Source organism: Diorhabda sublineata, chromosome 7 (assembly GCF_026230105.1).
Source record: "Diorhabda sublineata isolate icDioSubl1.1 chromosome 7, icDioSubl1.1, whole genome shotgun sequence".
NCBI lineage: Eukaryota > Metazoa > Arthropoda > Insecta > Coleoptera > Chrysomelidae > Diorhabda > Diorhabda sublineata.
The window spans coordinates 22,654,023-22,675,312 of NC_079480.1; the positions used below are offsets into that span (position 1 = coordinate 22,654,023).

At 31.3% G+C, this 21,290-nt stretch overlaps 2 protein-coding genes across 5 annotated transcripts; one reads left to right on the forward strand and one right to left on the reverse strand.

Moving 5' to 3' along the window:
- Positions 1 to 785: 785 nt before the first annotated feature.
- Positions 786 to 8,856, reverse strand: LOC130446684 (DIS3-like exonuclease 2). Its single transcript, XM_056783068.1, has 7 exons — positions 7,846 to 8,856; positions 7,267 to 7,726; positions 4,999 to 5,484; positions 4,575 to 4,841; positions 3,332 to 3,529; positions 3,037 to 3,272; positions 786 to 1,277 (listed from the first exon to the last, which is right to left on the reverse strand). Exons 1-7 carry the CDS (start codon positions 8,716 to 8,718, stop codon positions 1,044 to 1,046), a joined length of 2,754 nt encoding a protein of 917 aa, XP_056639046.1. The 5' UTR covers positions 8,719 to 8,856; the 3' UTR covers positions 786 to 1,043.
- Positions 8,857 to 9,079: 223 nt separating this feature from the next.
- Positions 9,080 to 21,240, forward strand: LOC130446332 (WD repeat domain phosphoinositide-interacting protein 2). Of its 4 annotated transcripts, none has more exons than XM_056782524.1 (8): positions 9,107 to 9,532; positions 11,418 to 11,663; positions 12,764 to 12,962; positions 13,024 to 13,295; positions 13,353 to 13,502; positions 16,577 to 16,755; positions 18,400 to 18,462; positions 19,760 to 21,240. In XM_056782524.1, exons 1-8 carry the CDS (start codon positions 9,462 to 9,464, stop codon positions 19,867 to 19,869), a joined length of 1,290 nt encoding a protein of 429 aa, XP_056638502.1. In that variant the 5' UTR covers positions 9,107 to 9,461; the 3' UTR covers positions 19,870 to 21,240. The 4 variants fall into 4 exon arrangements, with proteins under 4 accessions (XP_056638505.1, XP_056638502.1, XP_056638503.1 ...); XM_056782525.1 differs by having other exon boundaries at positions 18,400 to 18,456; XM_056782527.1 differs by lacking the exon at positions 18,400 to 18,462 and having other exon boundaries at positions 9,080 to 9,532.
- The last annotated feature ends 50 nt before the right edge of the window (positions 21,241 to 21,290 follow it).

Below are 21,290 nucleotides of genomic sequence, written 5' to 3' on the forward strand. Positions count from 1 at the left end.
TCAGTATGTACTGGTGTTTCACAATATATACTTTTAAAGCAGTTTCAAGTCAATTTATCGGAGATATTTCAATATACAGTATGAACCATGTATGTTTGTATAGAAAAAATTCAATTTTTCTCTTAAAATCACAATTTTTTGATTTAATTGTAAAAAATTTCGAATTTTTTGAAAAAGTAAGATTTTGCAAGTAATTCCAAATCATTTTATTGAAATGCATTAGTATACAGTATGTCCCACGTATATTTCGGCTTAAAAAATCGATTGTTTCTTCAATTTTTAAAAGTTTCCAATTTTCACAAAAAAATATTCTTTATAATTAATTTTTTGTCATTTATCTATGGTTTACACAACGTCCAAGCCAAGGTTACTAGAATAATAGAAGATTTGTGACAATAACAAGATGCGTAGTAAACAAGTGAAGTCACCGGTTCTTCACAGCTGTAAATTCGTTTAGTTAGAAATATATTCGTTTGTATAGCCAGATCGGCAAGAGATAACACACATCCTCATAACTCGAACATAATGTTAGTGAGGTTTTGTTTGACATAAAAATATAAACAAAATAAAAATTTAAACATAATGACGTAGCTGGTGTTCTAGCAGCTGATCGTCACAAACCTTCTATTATTATAGTAACCTTGGTCCAAGCAACCTAAGAATATTTAAAAACGAAAATTACGTCAAAACTGAGATTTGGCAGATATATTGTAAACAACCCGTAGTACCGACTGTTTTCAATACTTTAGTGGTTTAAGAAAAGGGGTAACGTTAAAAAAAATTCATTTTATGCAAAATCCATTTATTTTCATAATATTATGTAATTTTCGCAGCCGAACAATCATATAATATACAATAAATATATAAAGTCAATAAAAATTCTGTGTCCCGTTTGCCCCCTATAAACTACAATGGGAAAAAAGCTGAAAAATTGTTATTTCAATATTTATAAAACAAATTACATACACCCAAATTAGTCACCATTTTTTTTTAATTATATAAAATATTTAAAATAACCTACACTAAAATGGCGACTCGATAAATTATACTCGAAATGATTCCTTAGGGTGTTTCAAACGACGTTTTTCACCCTTAATCGGTTGTCTTTGTATCACCAAACGCCCTTCTAAATGATAAGAATCTTTCCTTTTCAATTTAACGGTTACCACTGAAAATAACTCTACAATTATACAGGCTGTATCAAAATTTTTACATCTAGGAACATTAATCGTTAACTTGTGTGAATTGTACGACCAAATAGTTCCTCTTGGACAAGTCTGGAACAAATTTCAAATTGTAGAACGGAAATATTATTCAACCCTTACTAATACTAAATTGCGATAATTATGAACCTCTACTTGGAGATTTGAAGCGAAACTAGCTTACGGACAATCTGTATAGGATTTAAAATCAATTAATGGCGTTTGTATACCCGGAGCAACAAAAAAGCTGCCTCAAGAAATGGAACGAAAAAATATACGAAGTGGAATAGGAATATAAGGATCTGCAACAAGACCCCAAGCACTGAGCTCTTCTGTAAACAGTTCTAAAATGACAAGAATAAGATAATAAGATAGTAGGATTCATTTGAGAAGAAGAAAATGATGAAATATATATTTTTATTTAGTAAAATTGATACAACATTGGAAAAAATTGATAGAAAACTTCAAAAAGGACACAAATATCCTTCCGGAAACTAGAATCGATACAATATTGAAAAAAATTGATAGGAAATAAATAAAAGAAGATGAAAGTGAGGTTAAGAAGCGACACTACGAACAGAAGAGATCATTAGAATGATCTAGTCAAAGCAGATCTACTTTGATTGATTCTAACAGGACATCTCAAGAAAGTAATCCTGGAACTTGGAAGAGAACTTGAAAAAAGATCCAAATACACTTCTTGGAACTAGAATTGATAGAATGTTGGAATAAGTTGATAAAAAAATTAATAAAGAAAAGTTTGAGACAACACAGTAGGGTTTAGAAGCATAAACACGACCAGAAGAGATCCTTAGATTACTTTAGCCAGATCAAATCAACCCTTGAGTGGTTTTAATGAAACTTCTCAACAAAGTAATTCTTAAATTCAACAGAGAACTTCAAAAGGAACCAAAAACCCTTTTGAGCACTAAAATTGATACAATATTGGGGGAAATTGAAGATAACAAACAAATAAACGATTTAGGCCACAAAGTAGGGTAGAGAAATGAAACAATGACCAAAAGAGATCTGTAGAATGTTATAGCCGGTGCATATTAATCCTTGAGTGATATAGAACTTCAATAAAGGACCCAAATACCCCTCTGGGGACTAAAATTGATACAATATTGGAAAGAATTTAAGACAATAAAGAGAAAAAAAAACGATTTAGGCCATAAAGTAGAGAAGAGAAATGAAACAATGACCAAAAAAGATCCGTAGAATGTTTTAGCCGGTGCATATTAATCCTTGAGTGGTATAGAACTTCAAAAAAGGACCCAAATACCCATCTGGGTACTAAAGTTGATACAATATTAGAAGAAATTGATAAACATGACCAACACAACCAAGTATGCTCTAGCATTGCCAAATCGACTCTAAGTGGTTCTAATCATTACTGCCTTATTGGACACCTCAAAAAACCTTGGTGGAAAAATATCATTGCAGATTCTGTATTTTTACTGAAAATAAAGTTCTACATTAATATGAGGCCTCCAAAACTTTCATAGAGCATAAACTTTATAATAACAAAACTGGTAGATTTAGAGACAGTTGAGTAGAAAAAGGGGGCGCAATATATGAAATGTTATCATTCATATAACAGAGCCGGTCCTGGCATTAAAACCGACACCTAAGACACTTACTTTTTATCTTCCATGTATAACATTTAGTAAAAAAAATTTAATATGAGTCGTATTAGTACCAAGTACGTCCCTGTGCTTTTTAGAACATTGTAAAAAAATCCGGTACGAATTTTTTGGAGAAAAATACAAAAAATAAATATTACAGTTTTGAAAATCACTTAGAATTTCGAAAAATGAAATTTGAGACTCACGTTTTGATATATCCTGACGATGCTTCCGGTTTTTATCACAATAACATCGAATGTAGTTTCCCTAACGTCGACGACGACGCAGGTTTCCGAGAAGGGTTGATGCTTTTCCACATAATGGGCCAGGTATAATTCCCCGCTGGCGTCTCCGGCTTTCTTGGCTTGATATTTCTGAACGTTGCAATTATTCGCTATAGCTTGAACGTAGTCCTTATCCCATTCCGGTTGTTCGCGATAACCTACAGGGAAAAATATTGATTATCGTTATATCTGAGTACTGATTCGGTGATTTTAGTACTTAAACTTGCCGCCAACAATCGATGTACCATAATATCCGCGTATCTTCTTATAGGGGAGGTAAAATGGGTGTAGATGGGTATGCTTAAAGCGTAGTGTTTGAAATCGTCTTTGGTTGTCTTTTTGCCTGCGCAAAAATATTGCGCTCTCGTCATCGATTTTAATGTCAAGTGTTTTAGTACTATATCTCGACATTGACCTAAAAAAACAAAAAAAGCCAATACATACATCGATTGTTTACCCCACGGCCGCCATTATGACGTAGAACAGACAATCAGAGCAAATAGCTCAGTTAAAAATGGCCGCTGTGGGGTAAACTTTTTCCGTAAATTTCCGATTAGTTTGTATAATAATTTGTTAGATTTTAGAATTATTTCCAGTTTAATTGCGAAACGTATGATGTGCAGTTCTCTCAACACCATAAAACATAACAAAACATTAAAAAATAACTAATTACTGAAAAAATCAAGAAAAGCTCATAAGGTACATACGAGAAAATTGTTTACCCCACGGTCACCATTTTGAGCAAAAAGCTCATTTAAACATGGTAACCGTGGGGTAAACAGATGATTTTGCCGTTAATTTCTGAGCATTTTGCGAAGTTATTTGTTAAATTTTAGACTTTATTATTTTCAGTATTATTACGAAATGGGTGCGCAGTTCTCTTAACACTATAAACCAAAACAAAAATATTTCAAAACAACTCTCATTATCAGAAAAAAACCAAAAAAAGTTAATACATATACATACGTCGATTGTTTACCCCACGGCCGCCATTATGACGTAGAACAGACAATGGAGACAATCAGCAAACAGCATATTTTAAAATGCCCGCCGTGTGGTAAACAAACACTTTTGGTGTTAGATTTCGTACGGTTTGGGGAAAAAATGAACAAAATGAGAAAAAATTATTGAAAATATCAATTTTTAGATATTTTTTTGGAAAATTTTATTTTAAATATGCCGAAAAATTGGAAAAAATTATTGAAAATATTGAATTTTTCACTTTTTATGCCCAAAAATAGGGCGAAACCAAACAATTAAAACAAAAAATTAATCAAAAAGGCATCTTAACGAAAATTATTTATGAATAATAAACATTTTTTGAAAATTTTAATCTACAAAATAAAAATTAAGGTAAAAACGCCGACTCCGGAATATTAGCCATAATGTTAGGTTAAGTTAGGTTTTAAATTGTACCAAAAAGTTCCCTCCAGCTTCCGGACAATAAAAATAAGACAAACCTTCGAAATCATCCGTGATATACTTTTCCAAAGAAGCGGCTACGGTAGCAGAAGAACTGGTATCGAAATGGATACCATATTCCGACAATTTATTTTGCAAATCCGTCAACATTTTATCTTTGGGCGGATCGTGACACCTCAAAAACGCCAATTCGGGAAAATGATCGTAGATTTTTTGTGCCACAGTGATATTAGCTAACAACATGAATTCTTCGATTAAACGATGAGCCTCTTTGTTTTCCTCAATTGAAAATTCGATGGGTTCGCCTAAAAAACAAATATTACACATTTTCGGCGTCTTTCGATTGGAAAATAGCTTTCGAAACGGTTAAAAATACCAACATTTTAACCTATTTCCAAAAATCAATTTTCAATCACAAAAAATATAGAAAATCGAGGAAATTTTAAAAATTTAGATACCCACCTGTATCAGGATCAAGATGGAAACGTAATTTTATGTTACTAATTTTTAAAACGCCGTTTCTTAGTCGTTTTTTTCTTAGCGCCACAGCTAAATTTTGTAAAACAACCACTTTATCCACAATATCGTCCACTGTGAACCCATTATGGATTTTAGGAAAATCCGTTATGGAAAATTCCTTTCCACTATGTTCGATAATCATTTGAGCGTGTTCGTAAGCCAGTTTTGCGCACGAATTTATCACAGACCTAGCGAATCTTTTATTAACAATATCGCCGTTTTTGTCCATTTCCCAAAACACGGAAAAAGTTAATTTATCTTCACCCGGTAACAACGAACAACCCATACATAATTCTTCTGGTAACATATGGTAAACATTGTTTACTAAATAAATCGACGTGGCTTTCCTACTAACAACTTGGTCAAGTTCCGTACCTTCTTCGAGATAAAAAGAAGCATCCGAAATGTGGACCCCTACCTCATAATTACCTAAAATTTATATTCATTTTCCAAATATTATTAAAAAAAAAGTCCATAAATTTCGAGGTTATGTTTCCTGTTACGTAATTTTTAACTTTTTATACAACCCTATATATTTTTTACCTCCAAAGTTATACAAAAATGTACTTAGGGGGTGATTTATTACATTTAGAGGTTTTTTATACCAAATCTTAAGCTCCAAAATTTGTTACACAATTTTTTTATAATATTATCAACTTTATTGTTTCAAAAAGAAAATTGGATCTACACCAGCATGAAACAAACGTATAAAGTTGTATGTAAGTAAACCTGCACTAATAGAATTGTAGACCTTCCTTTCTACAACCCTGAGCCCTTGGGGAAGTGTGTAACAGAAAATTGTCTATGCATCGATTTATCTACGAGAATACAAACCTCCTCTATGAAATCGAATCATACGATGTATCCAAAAAGTAGATTCAGCAAGAAAACAATCTTGTGCAAGGGGTAGTAACCCTCTATTACATTTTTAGAAGTCATGTTATGTACACTATAACCCTATAGCACTAGGAAAAGTTCCTTTTAGAAAACTCTGGATATGGGATGGCTCTACAAGATTCCAGCAAGTCTGTCTGCCATTTCATTTCCTTCCACTACAATATATCCAGAAACACATATAATGATAACTTTCTTCTTTTTACCCACTTCATTAAACATATCAAGGATATTCAAAAACCACTTTACAAATAGATACACTCGGGAAACAATTTTGTAAAAGGGGTAGAAACCCTCATTAAGTTTCTAGAAGCACAAAGGATCTATTGTATCCCTGTAGCACTGGAAAACTGGGTTTTCCATATCCATCTTCTTTTCTAGTGTTTTTTTATTATCCTGAGGCTATTTCCATTCCTAATTTAGCAAATCTGTTTGCCATTTTATTTCCTTCCACTATAGCACCATCCTGGAACACAATTAATGGTGATTGTATTATTTTTGCCTAGCTCATTAAACATATCAAGGAATTGGATCTTCAAAAACCACTTTACGAATAGATACACTCAGAAAACAATCTTATACAAGTGGTAGTAACCCTATATTACATTTCTCGGAGCCGTGGTATATGCACTGTAACCCAAAGGTTCTATTGTATCCCTGTAGCACTGGGAAACTGGGTTTTCCAAATCAATTTTCTTTTCTAGTGTTTTTTCTATTATCCTGGGGCTATTTCCTTCTCTAAATTAGCAAGTCTGTCTGCCATTTTATTTCCTTCCACTGCAGTATATCCCAGAACACATTCAACTTTATTCTTATTCCTCAGATTATTAACTTACTCAGGCATTGGATCTTAGAGCTCTCATAACTTGTGGGCTTCACTATATTGTTTTCATTGTTTGGTTCCAGGCCAGAACAGTCCAGTTCTAATCCCGCCTGTAGCTTTGGAGTCACCTGTATATCATTTGATAGCATTTGAGTTAATTTCTAAAATGTTTTGATCATATTTGCACCTATTGTTTAATTTTGAGATTAATAGAGGATTTAGGATCACTCCTATTGGGTATGTTTTTATGGTCCCGGTTACATATGGGTGAAGCAGTTATTGTACTCAAGGGATTGATTCTCACGGTATTCTAGTGCCCCAAACATGATCTCACTATCTCCGTATACATCCATAGCAAGATATTTGGGATACAACCCCAATTATTCCCTGTGAAGTGTCTGCTCAACATGAGGGTTTTAGGATTAAATTTGAAAAGTCAAAAACACAAACTGAATATTTATGAACTCTGTTGGAGGTTACAAACAATAACTTACCATTTGGTAAGGTTTCAACGGACACAGCATCATCTAAATCCCTAGCGGTAGCAGGATCGATTGTAAATATACATTTATTCCGTATATCCTCCCTGTATTCAAACTCTTTTTCCTGAATGTAATCAATTTTTGGTATACAAGCCTTCAATTCATCACTAAACGGAGTAACATCTAAATTATTCTCTTTTAAAATTGATATCGATTCTACAATAAGATTGCCAGTTTCTCCAAGTTTCTCTATTAGAATACCTTGTGCTATATCGGGGGTATTCCATTCCAGTAGCTGCGCGAGAAATAAAATATTTTCAAATTCATTATTGTATTCTCGAAATCTATCTGGCCAATAAAGTTCTTGGATCCTTAGTGCTGGAAAACGTTTGTCTCTAGGTATAAACATAGCAAATGTACTGTCTTTTTCGTCACTCAGTCTCAAAGTACCAACACATTTTCTTGTATGAACCTTGAAAATTTTAAAAAAGTTAAATCCTTCATTTAATCATTCCAAATGTCCGATTCAGATGAAAATTTGATTAAATTGAACATTAAAAAGTAATGGAATGGATAAAATGTGTAATTAACCTTTTGAAGTAAGTAGACCACTTTGGCGGTTCTATTTTCCTCAGTCCATTCCTCTTCCGGGTTAAGACGTAATATAACTTCATCACCTTCCAGGGCTCTGTTCCTGTCTGTGATGGATAGTATAAAATAATCTGCTATGCTGGTATCTTCATTATTAACATAAGATTCACGGGAATTTTTAGGGTTAATTCTGATGAATCCTTTGATTAAAGTGTTGTTTAATAGTCCCTCTTTAACTTGATCTTCGTTTATATAATCCTCGAAATTTTCATTTTCCTTCCTTTTTCTTCTTCTACCAGATTCTTCTTTAGAATGTCTTTTACCTTTAGGTTTATTGTTATTTTTATTATTGGTACTTTGTTCACATTTAGATAGAAAAAGGCAAGGAATTCCTTTGAAAAATGATTTTAGATTGATAAATTTTTGTGTTAGATTTCGTTTTCTTAAAAAAATGCTGTTTATATTATCGGTAACAGGTTTAATAGAAAAATGGAGTACATCTTTCAAGGATCCAATATTTTTAGTACAAGATGTTGAGGCACTTGAATATTCATTTTGTTTCACTTTATTTTTATTTTCAAAAACTAAACCGCTTATAAAAGACGATAGTGAAGTGTTGCTATTCGACGATATTGAACGCGTTGAAATACTATCTTCTTGTGTTTCATCTCCTCTTTTTTTTTGTCTTCGTCTTCTTCTCGTCCTTTTAGAGGATTGTACTTCTTTATCTTTTTGTTCCGATTGCGTATTTGAATTTTTATTTAAGTTTGCTGACATATTACAATGTTGCTGATAAATTTGTTTATTATGTTCTAAACGTATCTGTCGAAAAACCTCGGTTACTGGATCATCCAATTTCCGTCTATTTGCCATTATTTTTATTTAAAAAAAAATACTTTTCCACCCAAGTACTCAAAGCACTGATAATTTTAGATAATACAAGATAGTTATGTATTTTTTTACATATAAACGCCACTAATTATTTACTTGTCAACAATGTCAGTTATGTACGCGTTCAACAGTACCATCACACATGTCACGATTTTTCTATGGATGTGGTAAAATGACTCAATATAACATATGAAATGGAACATTTAATTTTATATTATTGAAAAATATCGTGAATGTGGTTTTTATATATTAAAACGATATTTCCGTAGTTGTCTTCAAAAAAATTATCCATAATATTTCGTTCCTTTAAATCGGGAATGGGAATAAAACCATAGAACTCTACGTTAGGTTACGTCGTAAAATATTTGACATATTACAGGTTGTATTTAGACGTAAAGCACAAATAAAAATTATTCTTTGTATACGAATAATCAATTTTCCCATATTTTTCACACATTACAATTTCCCAATAATATTTTGATTGATATTTTTTTATTAAGTCGTATTAATTATTTAAGGCATGCGCTTTATGATCATTACATCAGCTGTTCAATACAACAGTATGGTAGTTGTTTGTGTATAGTAATTGCAAGGTCAGTCTTTGTGCTACTATATATACTTGTTTCAAAACAAAAATTAAGCTTTTTTCGTGTATAAATTCAAGTACTAATTTCTTAAACATAATAACGTGATTAAATCGAAAGTGATATCCCCATTTTGGACTCATGAATAGCACAAGTTCTTCAGACTCAAATGGACCCAAAACATTTTCTGTAAACTTTAACCAGGATGCCTCGTAAGTATATAAATAATTTACGTTGTTTATACTAATTATGCAGCATAATTGAATCAACGTCAAAATATTATTTTGCGTTTTTGCGTAAACATGGGTGCGTCATTTTGTAGTTTAAAAAAAAAAACATTATTTTTACGAGAAAGAGAATGTAATTTGCATGACCTTTATTACAAATTTAGATATAAAATGTTCACGGGATTATGTGACCGTGAATAAAAATTCAATATTAAGAAATAGGTACATGAAAATTTGCTTTCAATGAGGTTTTTCAATTGACTTTAAAAATACTATAGATTTTTAATTATATTCCACGTATTTAAATGAATTAAAGCCTGAAGATAATTGATAAAACTAAATTATCATTGTGGGGTGATTTGAAAACAAAGCAAATATATATCTGCAAAGATATTAAGTATGTGTTTGTTGATAATAATATTTATATTACTTTTATACTCGTATAGCCTAACAAACTAAAAATGAAATTAATCAGCTTATTGGTATATTATTAAAATCATTCAATTCAAATACATGTTATTAGAGTGAGTTATAAACAACCAGAAACAGGTACTGCTTTGTTTATGATTTATTGGTACCTCAAACAAATGGTAGAATTTCGTAAACAAAATTTATCTTTAAAATGAAACATTTCAAGCACCATTAGGCAAAAAATAATCACGTTTTTTGACATATAATTTGAATTAATTTATTTGTTTAAATGAAGATAATTATTTTTTTTATTTCCTGGTTAAAATCTTGTTTATGTTTAGGAAATTGTTTTATAGATAATGAAAATTACGGATCAAGAGTCGCAGTGGCATTATTAAATGTCTTATAAAATAAGGTTTAAATGATATTTTTCGAGGTTATGTTATGGTAAGTGATCGATTTCTGGGATTTTCGAAAGAAAAATAATTGAAAATGTTTACATGCAACTCCAAATATCATAAAAACCATATTTAAAATGTAGCAATCAATTATATCCAAGGAAAATTCGTTCGTTGGGCTTAATAGTGAGGTAAGGTTGCAAAAACCAAGGAACTATCAGTTGGGACTTGTGTATTAATCGCAAATCTTCATAGTCTAAGCAAAAGTAACTGTACCATTGCTTCCTAAACGTACCGTGAAAGAAAAACACCCACCAGGAGCTATGGCGGTAGAAAACGTTAAGGGCGGCTTCGAAAAACCACAACCACTGAAGATAAACGTGTTCTATTGATCAATGAACGTGATAGAAGAATCACTGGCCCAAATCAATGAATCTAGAAATTGAGTACTTCTACAGTGAAAAGGAAATTTAAGGATGGAAATGGAGAGACCTATTTTGAAACGCCAAAACAAAATGAAGGCCAAAGGACGCTTGAAGAGTTGAAGACAGTTTTATGAATCATAGTTTCTGATTGTTTGTGCATGTATGTAAGGAGAAATGTATGTCAGTTCCATGTGTAATAACGACTGTAAAACATGGCGGGTGCTCGGTACCTCCAACACACGTGATTTGAACTCATCAACCGCTTCTTCAGGTGTAGAAAAACGTTGACCTTCTAATGCAGATTGGTTCGGTTTCTCAACTAACGCCATCGCCACTGTTTCCATATTTTCGTTAGTTGTTACAGATACCGATCGTCTAGGACGCGGCGCGTCGGCAACAGAGCCCGTTTTTAAGAATTTCCGGTACGTCCTCCACACTGCTGAACGATTTGGCCATGGATATTGTTGAAATTCTCGACATACTCGACACAATTGTCTGACGATTCAGTATTCTTGACAGCGTTGCCGGACTTATGGTGATTTCTGCATTTGTTATAAAAATATAAACATCCAATTCGATGGTCCATAATCTCAAAACTAGTCTATAATATCATTGTACATATAATTTCAATTCTAGATCGTTACAAGTTGGATGCAGGAATGGGTATCGGTTATACGAGTTGAGCTCGGTTGATTCCCTAGAACTCGTTTATAGCAATGGAGCTGAGGATAGTAATTTAGTTGAAAGACTCTTTTGTAGCAGTCTAGTTGCAGTGGTTTCTCTAACATCTCCAAGAAAATTGAAAGTGTGCCATTTCAAGAAAGGAACCGAAATTTGTAATTATTCCTATTCCAACACAATTTTATCCGTTAAACTTAATAGGTTAGTAACCCCTTCGGATCCAGATAAGACTCAGCGCAATCCCCATGGAAATTAGGTTTCGGCCAATGTTTATGAAACTGACGCGATGATAGTTTGAGGCAAGCTGATTGAAAGTCTCAATGGGTACAAAACCTTTCCAACTTGTCTCGAAACTATCCTTCATTGAAAGAAGGGAATTGGTTCGGGTCAATTCCTCTGAAACTCGGCGCAATGATAGTTTGAGGCAAGATGATTGAAAGTCTCAATGGGTACAAAACCTTCCCAACTCGTCGAAACTACCCTTCCTGGGAGGAAGGGAATTGGTTTTGGTCAATTCCTCAGAGACTTGGCACAATGATAGATCAAGACGCAGATTTTCCACACAAGTGAACCTTACAGTTGGTGTGTATCAATTAGGATTAGCTTCAGCATACGTCCAAGACAAAAAAAATAACAAGAGATGAAGAAGATCGTTTTCAATTTGACCAAAGACTATTTGAACTAAGATTGATATGTGACACACACCATTCAAGATTTTCAAGGGGGACAAAACATCAGCTGTGGATAGCTTATGCACCACAAGCAGAAGATGTAGATGTCGAAGATGAACGGATATCAAGTTAGTACTATACATATAGAGCTAGGGCAAAAACTGTTGGAGTTTGTACTCACGTAGCAGCCTGGGGTACCTGGGGTACGTTCGTCATCAAATCAACTTGACTTATCACTTATCCATCAACGATCCTTCTTAATTACATAGAAAACGCATGAATGCTTGAGACTGTTCAATCTTGCCTTGAGTGGCCGGGAATATTCAATCTTTCCTTAGTCTACTGGATTGTTCAATCTTGCCTTAAGTGGTTTTAGGCTGTTCAATTTTGCCTTAAGTCGTTTTAGACTGTTCAATCTTGACTTGAGTGGTTTTAGACTGTTCAATTTTGCCTTAATCGATTGATGAATGTTTATGAAGTTACTTATACAACTTATCTATCCCATTGACGACCCAGCGAGACTCATGAGCTTGTTTGAACTGTCATTGTGTATTAAAAATTGGCAGAAGGCCAATTTCCATGGGGATTGAGGGATGTCTTTTTGAATTTCACCGTGATTTTGTGTTATAGATCTCGTTTGATCGTTTGTCTAGAAGAAAGTTTGTATATACATGACATTAGGAATATGGGGGTGTTGCACACAATCAGAGATACACCGCCGAACCCATCGGGTTTGTGTGCGTTAAGTATTAACCACGAAAATTGTTACGTCGCTTATCCAGGTTCGTCGAGTATCGGGGAAGTACAAGTTTTCGATGCGGTTAATTTGGTAATTTGATTATTCCGATTTCGCTTTGGGGGATTATTACAGGGTTTGTTGTTATTTTTAGCACGCGAAAACTATGATACACGCTCACGATAGTACCCTAGCAGCTCTGACGTTCAGTTCTAGCGGTACTCGCATAGCTACGGCTTCGGAAAAAGGAACGGTGATTAGAGTTTTTTCTGTAGTCGATGCTAGTAAATTGTACGAGTTCAGGAGAGGTATGAAACGCTGTGTTGCCATATCGTGTTTGGCGTTTAGCCTGTGCGGACAATTTTTAAGTTGTAGCAGCAATACGGAAACGGTTCACATATTCAAATTGGAAGATCCGCATAATAGGTAACATCGAAATCGGCAAAAATTATTTTTTTGTTGATATTTTTTTATCGATTTCAGTCCGAGAAGGAGCGTCGAGGAGAGTAGTTGGATGGGTTATTTAACTAATTACCTTCCGACTCAAGTTACGGATGTTTTTACCCAAGGTAGAGCTTTCGCTACGGCTTACTTACCGTTTTGTGGGGTCAAAAATGCGATTGCTATTGCAACGTAAGTAAATTTACGTATAAATACAATAAAAATAGTGAAATTTTGAAAATTATATTCCTACTAACCCTCGTATAACATTTTGGAATTTTGAAAATTATGTTTTTACTGACCCTCGTATAATATTTCTTATAAACCGTGAGCCAAATATAGAACATATCGAATTATTATTAAATTGGTTCAATAAGAAATAGTGAAATTTTTAAAATTATGTTTTGGTCGACCCTCGTATAAAATTTGTTATAGAAAGTGAGACAAATTCAAATTTGGAACGCTCCGATTGATTATTGAATTGGTTTAATAAGAAAGTGAAATTTTGAAAATTATTTCCTACTAACCTTCGTAACCATTTTGGAACTTTGAAAATTATGTTTTTACTGACCCTCATATAATATTTCTTATAAACCGTGAGCCAAATATAGAACATATCGAATTATTATTAAATTGGTTCAATAAGAAATAGTGAAATTTTGAAAATTATGATTTTGTCGACCCTCGTATAACATTTGTTATAGACAGTGGGACAAATTTGGAACGCTCCGATTGATTATTGAATTGGTTTAATACGAAAGTGAAATTTTGAAAATTATTTCCTACTAACCTTCGTAACCATTTTGGAACTTTGAAAATTATGTTTTTACTGACCCTCGTATAATATTTCTTATAAACCGTGAGCCAAATATAGAACATTTCGATTTATTTTTAAAATGATTTAATAAGAAATTGTTGAAATTTTGAAAATTATGTTTTTGTCGACCCTCGTATAACATTTGTTATAGACAGGGAGCCAAATTTGGAACGCTCCGATTGATTATTGAATTGGTTTAATAAGAATAGTGGAATTTTCAAAACTATATTCCTACTAAATCTCGTATACCATTTTGGAATTTTGAAAATTATGTTTTTACTGACCCTCGTATAATATTTCTTATAAACCGTGAGCCAAATATAGAACATTTCGATTTATTTTTAAAATGATTTAATAAGAAATAGTGAAATTTTGAAAATTATGATTTTGTCGACCCTCGTATAACATTTGTTATAGACAGTGGGACAAATTTGGAACGCTCCGATTGATTATTGAATTGGTTTAATACGAAAGTGAAATTTTGAAAATTATTTCCTACTAACCTTCGTAACCATTTTGGAACTTTGAAAATTATGTTTTTACTGACCCTCGTATAATATTTCTTATAAACCGTGAGCCAAATATAGAACATTTCGATTTATTTTTAAAATGATTTAATAAGAAATTGTTGAAATTTTGAAAATTATGTTTTTGTCGACCCTCGTATAACATTTGTTATAGACAGGGAGCCAAATTTGGAACGCTCCGATTGATTATTGAATTGGTTTAATAAGAATAGTGGAATTTTCAAAACTATATTCCTACTAAATCTCGTATACCATTTTGGAATTTTGAAAATTATGTTTTTACTGACCCTCGTATAATATTTCTTATAAACCGTGAGCCAAATATAGAACATTTCGATTTATTTTTAAAATGATTTAATAAGAAATAGTGAAATTTTGAAAATTATGATTTTGTCGACCCTCGTATAACATTTGTTATAGACAGTGAGACAAATTTGGAACGCTCCGATTGATTATTGAATTGGTTTAATAAGAAAGTGAAATTTTGAAAATTATTTCCTACTAACCTTCGTAACCATTTTGGAACTTTGAAAATTATGTTTTTACTGACCCTCGTATAATATTTCTTATAAACCGTGAGCCAAATATAGAACATATCGAATTATTATTAAATTGGTTCAATAAGAAATAGTGAAATTTTTAAAATTATGTTTTGGCCGACCCTCGTATAAAATTTGTTATAGAAAGTGAGACAAATTCAAATTTGGAACGCTCCGATTGATTATTGAATTGGTTTAATACGAAAGTGAAATTTTGAAAATTATTTCCTACTAACCTTCGTAACCATTTTGGAACTTTGAAAATTATGTTTTTACTGACCCTCGTATAATATTTCTTATAAACCGTGAGCCAAATATAGAACATTTCGATTTATTTTTAAAATGATTTAATAAGAAATTGTTGAAATTTTGAAAATTATGTTTTTGTCGACCCTCGTATAACATTTGTTATAGATAGGGAGCCAAATTTGGAACGCTCCGATTGATTATTGAATTGGTTTAATAAGAATAGTGGAATTTTCAAAATTATTTCCTACTAAATCTCGTATACCATTTTGGAATTTTGAAAATTATGTTTCTACTCTCCCTCGTATAAATATTTTTTATACACCGTGAGCCAAATATAGAACATATCGGATTATTATTAAAATGATTCACTAGAAATTGTTGAAATTTTGAAAATTATGTTTTTGTCGACCCTCGTATGAAATTTCTTATACACAGTGAACCAAATATTGATATTTTTCCAACTTTTTTTGATAATCTAGTTACCTCTAAATGTTTTAATTATTTATTTATATAAATATATATACAGAGTGCGTCCATAAGAGAATACATAAATACATTATTATTTATATATGGTGACCAGCTTCATGGATAACTATTTTTTTATTAAAAGTTATTAATTAAAAAAATATTATTGAAAATCCCCTAAATAAATCGATTTTTAATTTCAATTCAGTATTTTTTTAAAATTATCTAATCTACAGGGTGATCTAGCTTGGTGGATAACGTCATCTCGATTTTTGTTTCAATGAAACGCCTTTTTTTTCCAATTTCTATTGTTGAACTGATTACATAAATGTTTCATCAAATTAATACAGGGTGGACAATAATTCAAAATCTTTTTTTATTGAAAATTATTACGTACACAATAAAAAATTTTTAGAAATTTCCCAATTATGTCAATTTTTAATTTTAATTTAGTGTTTTTTTTATATTATAAAATAATATACAGGGCGAACCACTATCGTGTGTCGATGTAATAGTTATAATTTTTAATGGAACATCCCATTTTTTTTTTTCAATTTCTGAATTTTTGGCTCAACGTCATCATCAAATTAATCCTTTTGTCTTATTATTTCCTTTTTCACTCATTTTCCCCTCTATTATTTCCATTTTTAATCGATTTGTTTCACTTAGTATTCAACATCAGCTTCGATTGTTAGTGGCAACCGAATCCGGAGTACTCTATATATACAATATCGATCCTAACGAACCAGGAGATGCCGTTTTATATAAAGAACACCGTCTAGATGCAGTGCCAGAAAATTTTGATAAAACCGATAAAGGTAGAAGCTCGTCCCCTCAAAATATCGAAGGTAAATATCCAATTATTTTATTATTATAATAACAATTTTTTTTGCGGTAATACCGAATTTTCAATAGATTTATTCAAGTCTTGCAATATTAAAAAGGCATTTCAATTAACCTGAAGGATGTTTATAGATCCTTCGGGTTTAATTGGGAACGATGCCTACAAGTTTTCCTGGTCGAATCCCTTCCTGGATAGTAATTTTTTTGTTTGTTTATTGCATGTGTGTAGCTCCAATTACCCCTACTTGTTAGATAGCTGGTAAATATTTTGGTATTTGTTTTTTTTGTGCTTTTGGATATGTTTTTTTTTATATATAAAAAATTTGTTTTTAGTTAAAACATTTTTGAAGTCAAATTGTAGGAATTTTTCCCAATATTTTTGACATAAAATTGAATCTGGCAACATAATATACGATTAAATAGGTACAAATATTTATTTAACCCTGGTATCTTTCCGGAAGAGGTTTTTTAGGTTATGTTAGTATCAACTGCGCATGTATTTTGAATTATTTCTCTAAAAAAGTACGATATTATGATGAATTATTATTACTTTTTAATACTAAATTATAAAAAAACTTTGTTTTTCTGGAAAACAAGACATAAATTACAATAAATTCGAATTCAAAAAATTTTATTACTGAAACTTCCATGTCAAATATCTATTTCCAACTTTCCCTGATATAGAATTGAATTTGGTAACTTAACATATGGTTAAATTAATAAAGTAGTGCTTAGTCGATTTGTACTTTTAATGTTATGTTTCTGAGGTCACAAAATATTAATAACATCTAAAACATAACCTCATAATGTGAAACTTTTCCTTATGTCATAAACCTAACCTTGAAATCCGAAATTTTTCCGTATATAATGAAACATTTAGATCACGTAATGACGTCGAAAAAATAATCTCAAAACGCGAAATTTTTCCATCTGTGTTGAATCATTTAAAACACGTAATGACGTTAAAAACATAACCTCAAAACGCGAAACTTTTCCGTTTGTATTCAATTATTCAGACCACGCTGTGATATCAAAAACATAATCTCAAAACGCGAACATTTCCCGTATGTATTGAATTATTTAAAACACGTAATGACGTAAAAACATAACCTCAAAACGCGAAATTTCTCGTCTGTATTGAATTATTTAGACGTGACGTTTCATTATTAATTTTTTACGTATTTCAAAAAAAATTCATATATAACGATGAAATTGATATTAGAAAAATTTAATTAAGAAATTCTAGTGTCAAATACTAATTTCCAACAATCCCTGATATAAAATTAAACATGGAACATAGCATGTTGTTAAATCGATACAAATAATCAACTAACCTAGAAGTAATGATTAATTCCGTATTTTTAGGTTATGTTTACGATATAACCGCGTGTATTTAATTCATTTTTTTATACATTCAAATAATTTTTGATAAAAATATCTAAAAAAAATGTCTAAAACATAATGTGTATTCCTACAATTTGATCCGAACCCGTATAGTGTTTTGTGTTCTGTAAATTTGAAAATTCAGATTCGCATAAAATTTATTTAAAAGCTTATCGAATCACCCCCCTATTAACACAAAACTACCCCAATTAACCCTCCGTAGTATTACCTAAATCCTTGATATGATTTTCTTTGTTCTGCGCAAGGCATACTAGGTAGCTACGCCGGCATCGTCAAAGGCAATCCACCCGGCCAAATGTCAGGTACTGGTCAGTATAAAATTCAACTAACTTATTTTCTATTCATTAACTCGAAAATTTTTTTTCTCTATTTATCGTTTATTTAAGAATCATCCCTTTAATCTAACATTCGAATTCATATCTTCGTATCGATAAACAAAAAATACTGAATACACTGTTTACACTACTACTCGCAATTACATTGTAACGCGCGTTCCAGAAACTGTTCTATTTATACTGTGTTATCGAAATGTGCGTTAGACAGTGTAATTATAAGTGTTGGTGTAAACAGTGTTAAGTAAAAATCTAATATAACAAACGAGTAAGTAACGTTAGATTGACGGTACTTGACATTAAGTACGTTATATCGGTGGTTAATCATCCTTGTCAAAAAGTGTACGCCAAACTGTCTCATGTAGTAGTAGATTAAAGTATAATTAAATTTCTACCGTAATAATACGCATGTCTTAATTGTTCGTGATAATCGTTTTTTTTAAATTTACTAATTTTGAAATTCATAAATATTTAATAATTAATCAGAGACTTACATCATAATAAGTTGTACACTATACCATTCTATGTAGTGGCGTTTATCGATGAACAGTGTAAAAGAATTAATAAGTGTACTCTGTTTTTAAATTAGGAATTGGCAATTCTGCATAACTTGACATACGACATGTATAACCGGTCTCCATTTTGTTATTTTACTTGTGGTTTGTTGTTATTATTTAAAAAAAATGTTTTTGTAGTGTGTGAACGTTTTTAATGATATAATTCGTTTTTTTTTTTCACAATAATTCTCATAGTTTGAAAGTAAAGTTGTTTATATTTGAATCTACGCACGTGTATAGCTTTTTTCTTCTAAAATAGTGTTGTGATACTTTTCGAATTGGAGGCTTAAATTCAACAAAAAATATATATTAGTGTACTTCTCGTAAAATTTAAATTTCATAGAATATTTTATTTCAAAATGTATTTTGGGATATTGATTGAAACTCTTGGAAATTTCATCTTTGTGCATTTATTTTTCTAAAGTCCTTCAGTGCTGATTGTCCATGGTTTTGATATGAAAGAGACTTACGAGAACATGAAGTTCCTTCTTGAAAAAAGTAAATACAGTGAACACTACAGCCTCAGTAAAGTATCTATTGACTTAAGGACAAAAATTTAGAAATTATGCATTAAACGAATCAAAAGTCTGTAAATTGGATATTTCCATAACTAATTTTCCATTTTACCTCGTTTTGCATAATACTACTTATTTATTAATTAAAATTAATTAGATGTAAGTAAATGAATGAAATTTTGATGTTGTTTGTGTTAGTAGAATCTGACAAGTTACGAGAAATGGCTGCAGCAGCGGAATCTCCACCAAAGGGAGCTTTCCAGTTTACCGATGATCAAGAATATCCCCCTTTAACGCAAATTTCCGACTGAGATAGACTACAAGGTTACCAACAAATCGATCTGTTGCAATTGTCTGCCAAAGAGAGATTGCAACTTACCTGCATCTCGATTTTAGTCATACATCTTGTTGTTTGTCTGCTTGAAGATATTATTCTATTTACAATCGATTTTTTTATATAATAACTTTTTTCTCCCATATTTCATAGACATATCATCCCCAGGAAATTTATTTAACAATTTTTTTTGTAAAAAAAAAACAATCATATCAAAGCTTATTTGACATATGGATGTTTTAGGAACACTAGGAATTATATATAAAAAGAAAATGACTCAAAAATAAAATTGAATGTTATTTTTTTAAACTTATATAAACCCTAAAAAGGCTGAAAAATTAAAAAAAAATGCTAAATGTGGCTTTCCTGTATATAAAACTGAACGCCATTAATCTCTTTTTATGGAACGAATTTTTTATCCTATAGAAAAATTTTTGTAAAATCATTTTTTTCATAACAAAAATGTGATATATTCGAAAAGGTGGAGCAGGTTATCCTGTCATTTCCCATACATAACCTATAGAGTGACTGTCAACTGTCAGAATCAAATAGAGTTGCCGAATCAAAATTTTCGAAAAGATCGTTCAGGGTATCCTCTTATTTTCCATACATAATCTATAAAATGACTCAACTGTCACAATCAAATAGCGTTACCAAAACAAATTTTTCGAAAAGGGGGTTCAGGTTCGTTATCCTTTTATTTCCCATATATAACCTATAAAGTGATTGTCAGCTGTCAGAATAAAACATCGTTTTCGCATCAAAATTATTGAAAAGGTGGTTCGGGTTGGTTATCCTTTTATTTCCCATACATAACCTATAAAGTGAGTGTCAACTATCAGGATCAAATAGCGTTGCCAAATCAAACGTTCGAATTGGTTTCTTTGTAAAATTGAAATTTTTCATACTTTATTCAGTTTGCGGACCACTTTTTTTCTCGATTTTACAAATTTACTCAGAAAAAAAAATGGCTACTAAAAAAATTGATTAGATAGTTAATTTTAACTTTTTTAATTCGGTATAAAGTTGATTTAATATCAAAATTAATTGTCGTTACACGTTATTGGGTGCTATAAAAACAAAATTACTTACAATTCGAATCAAATATTGAAAAAAAATATTTATACGAGGTGGTGACCGAAAGTATGTTTGTTTATTGTTGGAATGTTATTTGAAAATATAATTTGTAATGACATTAAAGTAAATAATAATCTCCATGGTTGGATAAATGTTTTTCTTTGGAAAAACTCTTACTTTTTAATGCACGCTGTATATAATTCTTTAGGTCATATTGTACTTTTCTTTTGGTAAGTTATTTGTATCGAAACAAATATAAGTTGTAAGTAAATGTTTTGTTTTATTCCGTTTTTTACGTTTTTATTAGAAATGGAAGATAAA